Here is an 11,826-nt window from a genome sequence, read left to right as displayed (position 1 = left end):
ATTTGAAACAGGTGTGTAGATAGTGGAATATATCAAACTACCTACTCACTTTTGAGCAGAAGAAAATGAGCGTGTGTACGTTACGATAAAGCTTCAAAGCTTTCCATAAACGGTGTACCTGTTTGAAAACTTCAGCAAAGCTCTTCTTACGCACATCACCGTAAATAAACGGTATTTACAGTTATTTGCCAGTGCCTGACAGCTCGGCAGTTCATTCAATACATTTTTATTCTTTGATTAGGTAGCTGCCAGTTGCATCCAATCTTCCCGTAGTTGTTTCACAACGTGTTTTGTTTTGATTCCATTTTTCTTGAGAGAAACGAAAATAAAGAAAAAAAAACGAGTGCAGTGCGTGGAAAAGTGGGATGACGTGATTTTCCGTTTTTATTTTTACCCTTGAAGGAAAAACTTTCGTCATCAGCATCAGTACCTAGCGGAAAAGGGGAAACACGATTGCAAGAGAAGTGGTGTGTGTTGTATAAACAACTTGTTTTTATGCGAATCCACAGACGACGGCCGACTGTGCTCTAGTCTAGTGAAAAAAATAAAAATCAAGAGGAAACAGTTTTGTCAGAATCTTGGAGGAGAACAGATCAGTTTTTGTTGTGGAGAATTTGTCTCTGTTTGTGCAGTGAAAGAAACTGTCATCCAGTTTGCAGTTTGCAGGTGGTCTAATGTGGTGACCTCGAGTGATTTCATTCAGAAGAACGTTCTGCAACTGTATCAATTAAGCGAAAAATAAAGGATCGAAGTCAAAGTTCAAGTTTATATCCGGGAAGTGTGTTAGAATGGATAAGCTGGATCTGCTGCTGAATGTCCATAGCAATCTGGAACCACCCAAACCGGATGGCAGCACCTATCTGATGCGAGGGAATTATCACTATTATCATTACGGGTGCGACGGATTTCAGGATGTGGTGAGTTGTTGTCGATGATTGAATGACTTAAAACTGGAACTCTGTCCGGGTTACAACAATTGAAACCTCTTCATTCATGGAAGTCTATAAATAGACCATTTGGGTTTCCTCCTTTTGCAAACAGTAACCGAAAGCTGAATGTATCGGAAGAGTAAAAAAAAATCATCGTTACGCCAGAAGAACATGTAGAGAAGTTCTATATTTATATGGCTTATTGTTCATATATTCGCGTATATTTTCGCTACACGCCTACCCCTACTTCACGCTTGACGATGTTCCTGGCACTGAGCTACGATGGAATACAGTTTCTTGAGTTTACATCAGCGTTTCCCAATCGATGATTTACCGAATACTGGAAAAATAATTTTAAGTTACATAGGGTAGAGAACCATTTGGGCAGCACCCCCTATTCCCGTCAGTAACGTTCATTACTCGAGCGCATTACAGCCGAAATATTTGTTTTTTTAGTACATGATTAGTTTCTGTCGATATCTAGTGATGTACAAAAAATTAAGCCATTTGGTTGGACCGCGGTCAAGTTATTTCCGTTGCGGACGGGAATAGGGGGTGCTGCCCAAATGGTCCCGCTCCCTATGTGGATTTTTTTTTAAGTTTCAATTTAGGTTGGAATCAGTTCCAATAACCATTTTTACTGATAATGTCTTTTTTTCAAATATAAATACGCTCGAAAATTTATAGGGAAATTATCTGAAAGTTAATCCAGGACTTTCCAGGAATTCTTCCGGAACTGCCTTCAGCGATTCCTTTAGTAATTCCAGACTCAACTTTCGTTGGAACTTGAAGATGAATTCCTGAAAGTACTTTCAAAGAAACTTCCAGTTTGGATTCATGTAGGTATTTCAGGGTTGTCACAACTACGCGGATTTGGCGCGGATTTACATAACAATTTCAGGGTTTTGCGTGGATTTGGTGAGGATTTAGTTTTAGATAAAAATTTAATAAATAAAATGCTGGATCTAAGGAGGTTTATTTGAAACTTAATTTTATGTCTATCTGGCTTTTATTTTCATTAGCAAATGTTGTTGAGAACAAAACTTACGTTTTTGGGCTATTAACATTATTATTTGGATATGTCCAAGCCATTATTGAATTGCATGCATTACACTCTCAAGCGCGTTAAAAAAAATATGTTAAGAGGGGTGCCACTTGTTGTCATTTTTAATCCATTCTGAAACATGACGCACACAAAACATTGTTCTTTGATTTGATGCTTTTTTTATAAGTGCTGCCGCATAAAGTCGTTCAAAAATTAGAAGATCATTCTCAAGCTTTGTTTCTGGAGAATTTTTCTCGATATTTTTTGATAACTCCGATGTTTTTTTTTACAGTAATCCGAGGAAACGAAGAAACATCCTAAAAAAATTTCCACAAGGATCCTATGAGGGGTCGTACACTAATTACGTAAGCACTTATGGGGGGAGGTGGGGTCTGCCATTTTCTTACGTTCCATATAAATAAAAAATAATTTGTATGGGAAAATTCCTACATGGGGGGAAAACCCAGAAAAAAATGCTTACGTAATTAGTGTACGGACTCTGAGGATCCTTGTATTACTTTTTCTTCTTCAATGGCTCTACTTTTCAACTGGTAGTGGTAGTACTCAAAAGTTAAGTCCGCACGCAAAATTTCAGCTCAATCGGACTTCGATAAGGGTTTGACCAAAGCGGTCAATGTTTGACTTTTTTGAAACACGAAAATTTCTCAATGTCTTAGAATTGCATGAAACGTCGAGATTTGGTGTTATCTCGATTTTTTTTTAAATAAATTACTTTTTGGGACTTTGAAAGTTTTTGGGACTTTTTTTCGAGATCGATTTTTTTATGCCAAATGTCGTTTAAAACAAATTGTTTAAGAGGTAACACCGCATCTCTACTTTTCATGCAGTTCTAAGACATTTGGCATAAAAAAACTTTTGATTTCGAATTTTTTTCCAAGTCTCAAAAAGTCAATTCCTTTGAAATCTAAAAGTTTTTCCGAGATAACATCAGATCTTGACGTTTCATGCATTTCTAAGACAGTTTCAATTTCGAAATTTTCCTGTACCGGGAAATTTTTGTGTTTCAAAAAAGTTAAACTTTGATTGTTTTGGTCAAAAACTTAACAAAGTCCGAATGAGCTGAAATTTTGCATAGGGACTTTTTTCGAGGAGATGAAACTGTTGAGCACTACTCGTTTTTGAAATTCGAAAGATCGATTTTCATTGGGACCCGAATGAGTATGCATTTTGTGTGGCAAGCACAATGGATGTACCATGTCCAGGGTGTCGAGAAAGTTTCCAACCCGAAAAATTCTAGAACGAACCGACAATCGAAGCCGCCTTTTCCGGATTGGCATTCCTACGCCTTTGTTTGAAATTCGGAGACGCATCGTGACTGAAAATCGTACATACTTTGGACTTCTCAAGACTCCGATCGAGTAGAGTTGCCGCTGCACCAAACTAACTATAGACCCCATTTGATTTTGGCAACACGTTCGGAACATTTTTGTTGCCAAAATCGAATGATTTTTATTTGCTCATGATACTTTAACATTTCTTCACTTTTGAGACGCTAGACCTTGCGCTAGACACACTGTGACCATTTTTAACGCGAATTTTGAAACCTAAACGTTTACACTTAAAAAAAAATCACGTGGTTAAAAAAAAATTCGTCGTTTTCGGGATCTAACCAATTTTTTTACGAAAATTTCGATATTTAGGGCCCCTACTTAGCCGTGCGGTAAGACGCGCGACTACAAAGCAAACCATGCTGAGGGTGGCTGGGTTCGATTACCGGTGCCGGTCTAGGGAATTTTTCGGATTGGAAATTTTCTCGACTTCCCTGGGCATAAAAGTATCATCGTGCTAGCCTCATGATATACGAATGCAAAAATGGTAACTTGGCTTAGAAACCTTGCAGTTAATAACTGTGGAAGTGCTCAATGAACACTAAGCTGCGAGGCGGCTCTGTCCCAGTGTGGGGATGTAATGCCAATAAGAAGAAGAAGAAGACGAAGACGTTTATCTAGGAAAAAATGTACGAGATTTTTTTACGTCGGTTTAGGGGTCTAATCAATTTTTTTACGAGGATTACGATATTTACGTGGTTTATAAGCAATATCAAAAGTAAAAAAAATTAAAAAAATGTGTTGCCAAAATCGAATGGGGTCTGTATCTACAAAACCCTGATTAGACCGGTTATAGTCCTTTACACGAAACCTCGACGATGCTCGTGGAGGACCAACGCGCACTTGGAGTTTTATAAATGAAAGTGCTGCGTACCATCTATGGTGAGGTGCAGATGGCAGATGTTACTTGGATGAGGCGAATGAACCACCAGTTGCATCAGCTGTTGTAAAAAAATCACACTGCAGTGGCCCGGGCACGTAGCCAGAATGTTCGATTGCAATCCTTTTGCTAGTATAACAAGAATTATTAAGACTGGATTGATTCCCGAACAAAGATATTTAAATTAGAGGGCCCCTCTCCATCTGTGATTGGGAATCACTCATCAGCGTCATTCGGTTCCAAACACTCAGTCAGTTCCAATGCCGTCGCATCGATTTCATCTTCCATGGTGGCATGCTATAGTGCTAATACTGCTAGTACACACATGCCGGGAGTATTGAAACTGAATGTTCAAGAATAGCAAGAATATTCAATTTGGTTAAATATCAATGCTCACAAGCAGTGCTTAAAAGTGCGCGTCGTGCGTTTTCAGCGTATAAATTGCTAAACAAAAGCATGGTATTGAGAATGCATGTTCGAGTACGGTGAAATATGATAGAAGCTTGAACGCCGTATGCCTTACCTAGCGGTGTGCGCCATGGCAAGAAAAATACCAAGAGTAAACATTTGATACGGCATTTTAATTGATGTAAACTATTCGAATCAATTATTTCAATGAAAGTAACAGTATTTATTTTGAATTAAATGAGACTTGGATTGAAATTTGATTTGAATTTACGCATTTTATTCAGAATTTGTTTTCTAGCAATATGTTCATCGCAAATGTACGTCACTTTTTCAAGTGTGTTTCAAGAATGATGTTCGCTCAAAGATCGTTCAAAATGCGCCTATCGAGGGGAATTTGATACTTTTTAGCAAGTTCTCAAATAATCATGACATCATGCACACGTTTCACGGAATTTCACACCTTATACCTGGTTGTATTTAGAAAAATTAGAGCATGATCACAATGACCGTACCATTCGCAGATCGCAGTTGCTTCTCGAAAAAAACAGCAACAAATTAAATTGCATGGACACCCAATGTGTGCAGCCCACAACTGGCTGCCGCCAAGTTTCGGAGGATCAATAACGGCGTCGGCCACATCCATACGGTTAATAATAAAATGTTAGTTCCGTTACTATAAGGAATTTGTAGCAGTTTTCCCTTTCTCATACACTGAGAATCTTTTTCATTTGGAGAATTAAACTTAAAAGTGACAGTTAGATATTTAAAAAATACCCGGTAATAGGAATGGCTGGTGCTACCCAGCCAAACCTACGAGATATCTATTAACAATTATTCGACATCTGTCAAAAGTAATCTTGCTCTGCAGGTAGGATTATTCGATAATTATAGAACTGTCACTTTTAATTTAAATTTGAGTTTAATTCTCCAAATGAGACAGATCCTAATGGGCCAAACACAATGAATTATTGGCAGTGGCTGATTTTCTACTCGCCGCTATCACATCCCGGCGCTATAGTATATGCGCAAAATAGCCAGGATGAGTTAACCGCCAGAAATTTGTATGGCGAAAGACATCTAACGCGGGTTTTCTCAAGATTAGGAACTTTTCATGAAAAACTATTTGGTACCGGTTATGAAGGATGGTGTCCGCTACTACGCCAACCAAATATTTTTTCGATTAAGGTGCTTAATTTCGAGTAATCGAACCGTAGATGCCTTTCGCCATACTGATTTCAGAAAGTTAACTCCTTCTGTGCCGCTGTAAGCACGCTCAAAGCAGGCGATTCATTAATACGTTTGCGTGCGTTTTGACAGTTCATAGTAAGAACGCCATCTTGTTTTTATTCGAACCGCCAAAAGCTATTGACGATTAAAGGTTGCATGAAGAAGAAGAAGTCGAAGGATGATATTTGAAAAATATTGCATGGGGAAGTATACGGGAAGTTTTTTAAAACTCTTCTCAAAAATTCTAGGAACAATTTAATTAAAAACGGTTAGCAGTACGGGGTTGGACTTTCCTTCTACTGCATAATAAACGCAATTTTTCGATTTCAAATTTTATTTTATGATATCATACTTGATACACAGTATAAGAAAAGTCCATCCCCGTATTGCTTTCCGTTTTTAATTAAATTGCTTCTAAAATTTTTGAGAAGAGTTTTAAAAAAATTCCGTATGCTTCCCCGTGCAATATTTTTCAAATATTATCCTTCGACTTCTTCTTCTTCATGCAACCTTTAATCGCCAATTCCAATGAATCGCCTGCTTTGAGCGTGCTTACAGCGGCACACTAGGAGTTAACTTTCTGAAATCAGTATGGCGAAAGGCATCTAAGGTTCGATTTCTCAAAATTAAGCACCTTCATCGAAAAAATATTTGGTAGGCGTAGTAGCAGACACCTTCCTACATAACCGGTACTAAATAGTTTTTCATGAAAAGTTTCTATTTTCGAGAAAACCCGCGTTAGATGTCTTTCACCATACAAATTTCTGGCGGTTAACTCATGCCGGCTATTTTGCGCATATACTATAGCGCCTGGATGTGGCAGCGGCGAGTAGAAAATCAGCCACTGCCAATAATTCATTCAAGTTGTTTATTTTGACGTAAACTACGTCTAAGGGGAAGACTCGGATACAGGGTGACAAATGAAAATTTCCAAATTCGAGACCGTCACGAAATCATGTAAGATTTTGAACTTTAATAGCGCCTTTATCTTCCGATGGATTTTTGAGATTTATATATCAATCGATTCGGAAATTCTCTACCAATTTGTCAATTATATTGAAACTTTGGGTTATGAATGTTAAAATAGGGTATCGGAGCATTTTGGCAGCAACCTCTTTTCTTGTCCGCAAGAGTCTCGTTTCGGCCGTCGCCGTTCAGTGCGGTTGGCTTTTGGACTCTCCTTTTTGTGCGGTGTTTCGCACAAAAAGTAGAACAATGGAGCCGGACCAGTGACCGCGGTCGAAAGAAATGTAACAAAAATGCGTAATGTAGTGCATGGTGTGTAAAAAGTGATCCAGATAGGGGAACATCCATTTATTACGTAACGCAAAAATTGGCCATTTTCAACTCCCCCCTCTCCCCTATGTCACACTTTTTTCATGAATAATTTAATTTTTTTGTATGGATTGTCACACATCGCTCAACCCCCCTCCCCCCTCTGAGCGTTACGTAATTTGTGGATGCTCCCTAGGGGCATTTTTGTGCAGGAATGAGACGATCAATTGTTATCAATGCCAATGCCCTTGCTAGTAATGTAATCAATTTATATTAAAAAACGACTTTGGAAAATGCATTTTTTGCAAACTGAAAACTAATAAGGCCGTTACACATAAAAAATATGGTCTCCGCAAAGTCAAGGGGGAGGAGGTAATCTTCTTCTTCTTCTACTGAATCGAGCGGCATGAAAATTTGAATGCAGAGGTTTTTGGGGCCGTGGAAGGTTCTTAAGATGGTTAGAGACCCCTCTCCTCTTTGAAACCTGGCTCCTATCACACTTAAATCATTTCACAGATTTCGGTGAATTTAGCTTCAATTCACCGAAATCTCAACAGCAGATCTGTTCGGTAATTATTTCACCAAATTTTCGGCGATTTTTCCTTTGTTCCACTGTCAAAACCACCGAAAATCTGTAAAATTATTCACCGAACAGTTCTGCTGTTGAGATTTCGGTGAAATTTCACAGAAATCTGCGATTTATTTTAAGTGTGATACAAATGAAACACCAATTTCATCATAACTCGAGATCAAGCAAATGGAAACAAATCTGGCGTGTGGAGGTTTTGGAAGAGAAGATATGTTTCTGTGGTGGTTTGCAACGCCTCCCCCTTCTGGAAAGGGGGGCTCCCATACAAATGAACCAAAAGTTTCTGCATAATTCGAGAATTAATCAGAGAATAAATCAATTTTAGGCGAAGCAAAGTTCGACGGGTCTGCTAGTAAAAAATAAATATTAAAATGAAAAAAAAAAATTTAAAAAAACTCCTCGGATTTGTTAAAGAATGTTTTGAAAGTTCTCAAAATTTACCGGAAATTTTTTTTGATGCCCCTCAAGTTGTTATTTTTGAGCAAAACAATTCGAAGGGGGGGTGTGTGGGTGAGACATATTTAAAAAAATATTTATATCGGCTTAATAATATTTTGTCCAATTAAATGCGCGCCTGAATCAGAAGGATTTAACTTTGATTCAGGAAGTGTGAATGCACTTAAGATATTTTTATAATACGTGGGTGCAATAATGCGGAACTTATTGTACACGACAAAAGCTTCGGAACGCATACGTTCTTGAAACGGGCTATCTATATAATAAAAATGAAATGGTCTGTGTTCGTATCCGCATAACTCGAAAACGGCTGGACGGATTTTCTTCATTCCTTCAGCAGATATATGTTCATTATTGTTTCCGACGGGTTTATATGATATTTCTTCCTACGAAAATCACGACTAAAGTTGAGTAAATCGTGAAAAACTAAAATAAAGATTCGTATGTAAATTTTGCTTGGGCGGTTCACAACGCGCATTTTCGCCTACTACGCAGGACAACGTCTGCCGGGTCGACTAGTATGAGATACAATCGAGCTATCACCTTCTTGCTCCCTGATTCAAAAGTCTTGCAATGATATTAATAAAATGTTTGCACGAATATTTTACCCATAATGACACTCAGTGTTGGTAGAATCATACTCGAATCTGAATCATCGAGGTTTCATGCACGAGCTAACTCGCCTGCGATTCTGTAGGGGAAGCATCGCGCTTGAGTTTCTCGGCCAGAATCGCATCGCTTCGCTCACTCACCGAAAAATGATTTCGTTCTAAAAAGCGTCAAAACGCAATCGAGACGTATGTTTTGTTTATATATAATTATTAGCCATTGTTTTAGACGAAAAATAGTTTATTCAATGAAGAACACGTAAATATCATGCAATGATGCAAATTGCGATTTAAATCATGAGCAAATCTCTCGGCCATAATTGTGATGGGATTTGACTCACGCTTTGAATCGCCGATGAGATTTGAGATTTTGAGATTTTACCAACACTGGTGACACTGCCAGACAGTAGGAGTTAGAATGTAATAACACACACACTATCTTTTTCCGTCCGCAACGTTTACTACTCGCGCGCACCACAACCAAATTAGTTGGGTTTTGGTACATGATTGACATTTTATGATTTCTAGTGATGCACGAAAAACAAGATATGCCTATGATTGAAATGTTTCTGAATAATAAATGTTGCAAACGGAAAAGAGAATGCTTCCCTAGGGCTTCTTCTATTGAAATATTTCATCAAATGCTTCAAAACCCAAATGTAGGCAATTCGGATCCAAAAAAGGCATCATCACCTCTGAGGACTAAATTTGGGTTTTCATAGTAAATTTTTAAAAAAATTGTATCCAACAATTTTCATATCTTAAGATACGCTAGTTTTGTTCGAAACCAGGACATAAATAATCAAATGAATTTTCTAAAAGTATTCATGCATGATGGCACTACAATCCTCAATGAACAAAACTGCCTTACGTAGTTTACGTTGGGCGGTTGTGTCTTGTACATAACCCTTCTGATTTTTTTCACCCATAAGAAGCAAGCAAAAAGTTCTAGTGATGCCAGTATGTTTTTCATGGTTTCATACCTTTTAATTCGTTGCCATTTCGACAGTTTTTCACTTCCCGATCTCTGGTTCTAGGGTTACTAGTTAGAACCTAATCATCAACGAAAGTCAAAGTTGTCAAAATAGAAGAAGGTGGTCGATTGTCAACATACCTTTGTTCTTGGTTCATAGCTTTCGTCCAATTGCACAAAAATTGTGATCAAACTTTCTTTTTATCTATTTAGATGTGAGCTAACTAAGGGGCCATCCACAAAGTACGTCACGCTTTAAAGGGAGAGAGAAGGTTCCGAGCAGCGTGACCGTTTATACACAAATTTCAGAACTTTAATACAGAAACTCAAAGCTGCAACCCAATCGGGTTGTACGCAAAGGTGACGTTGAACTACGTGACTGTATACAATATATGTACTAGAGTGGTTCAAAAAATCGATTTCGCTCCAAAACGCTCATCTGATTTTGTATCATGCTCTGAGTGCCCTCCGAAAATTTGAGCTGATTTGGATAAAAACTGATTTAGCACAAGCCGTTTCAAGTTTGCATGCAAATTAGTATGGGGAATTTTTTTACTTCGTTATACTGACTATGACGATTCCTCATTAAGCACAGGTTAAAAGAAAACCTACATAGATGAAAGGAATACTCAAGAGCTTTCACTCAGCGGAAACCGCATCTTATTTAATCGTTCCAATAATTAGTACCGTAATCCGGGGGAACATTGAGCACCGGGGTATCATGGAACCGCTTTCATGCTGTGCTGATTGATTTTATCCACCTCCTGTTTTGTCTACCAGTAAATTTAAGAACTGTTCTGGTATGGATTCGGTCAACATGTGATTTTTGTTTTATTTCTCAAGATTGAATAGTTTTTTAAAGCAACAAATAAACCTGACATTCGCGGAGATACATTGTAAAGGCACACATTAGATATCGTACATTTAATTGCAATAAGAACATGCACGAGTGTAAAACATAATATGATTTCATACGTATATACAAATTTTCTTACTATAAATGACCGAAAGTATCTACTCACAATTCTAATGTTTATCATCTCTGATGCAGATTTATTCAACAAGAAAGAAGGCCTTCTTCCAGTTTTACTTACAGCGAAGCATTAGAATCCATATATATAGGCTTTGCTCGGGAATTAAAATTAAATATGCAATTAAAATGTGTAATGCTGTAGCTAACCCATAAACAGGGTAATAACAGGTAAAAACATTGTTCGAAAGATAGATAGGTTCAATCCAATGTGTCCACTGTTATCGGTTTTTAAATATGGTAGCAGTACCGAGTTTAGTTTTATGTCCTACTCTGTGCTAAGCAATTTGAGCGAAACATCGTAGTGTGCTGAACTAAGAATTTTACGTGAAAAATAACTATTGTCAACTTTCTCGTTCCCATGTTATTAATCATTGGGAAATGAGAAAAGCACCTGATAAAAGTAGGGGGTCGTTCACAATCTCCCTTACCTTGTAGAGGAAAGGAATAGCAGTATCCAATATGATAGCACAAAGCAATGAAGCCATGCTCGAAGTATTAACATTCTCGCATAATTTAGGAAAAAAGGAAAGCTCAGCGGATCGAAGAGGCTCATGAAAACCCGTAACATTACGCGTTTGATGATAACATGAGTATCAACCAACACATCTCGTAGATTTTCTCGCAGCTAAAGTAAACAAGATTTTTTTGGTCAGCCCGCAGAACGATTCCGCGATTATCCATATTTTTGCTCAGCTTTGTGCGAGTGAGTGAATTAAATTAAACAATCGCTCACTTTGAGCGATTGATTGTTGATTCTAGCGAAGAATGAACAATGGAACAAGATAAGGAAATGCTAATATAGTTGTATAGAAGTTTCATAGGTCATATCACTTTCCATAGTGCATCCCGATCTATGTTTCTGATTACCCTACCCAACTAACAAAACATCCTTCCCGTGGTAATTGTGGAGATGCAGAGGTATTCTCGGTCTCTAGTAGCAACAATAACCACACACTAACATTCCTTCCCTTTCCCAACTGACTGTAAGGACTTGGCCGGCGCCGTTATTGATCAACATTTGCGAGCTGCTGAAACGTGCACTTCGAGAATAGAT

The 11,826-nt window shown here is 38.0% G+C and overlaps 1 protein-coding gene across 3 annotated transcripts in view; it reads left to right on the top strand.

The window, feature by feature from the left end:
- The first annotated feature begins 250 nt into the window (after positions 1–250).
- Positions 251–11,826, top strand: part of LOC134211632 (probable Ufm1-specific protease 1) — a 45,722-nt gene continuing 34,146 nt past the window's right edge. The window contains exons 1-2 of one of the 3 annotated variants that reach the window (XM_062688699.1): positions 257–348; positions 510–917. In XM_062688699.1, the coding sequence (XP_062544683.1) occupies positions 789–917 (129 nt within the window). In that variant the 5' untranslated portion in view covers positions 257–348; positions 510–788. Of the gene's footprint in view, positions 918–11,826 lie in introns of all 3 variants that reach the window. The other 2 variants (XM_062688700.1, XM_062688698.1) reach the window with 2 other exon arrangements.

Source organism: Armigeres subalbatus, chromosome 2 (assembly GCF_024139115.2).
Source record: "Armigeres subalbatus isolate Guangzhou_Male chromosome 2, GZ_Asu_2, whole genome shotgun sequence".
NCBI classification, from domain to species: domain Eukaryota; kingdom Metazoa; phylum Arthropoda; class Insecta; order Diptera; family Culicidae; genus Armigeres; species Armigeres subalbatus.
Note: the sequence above shows the minus strand (reverse complement) of the source record. Positions and strands in the feature narration are given on the sequence as shown.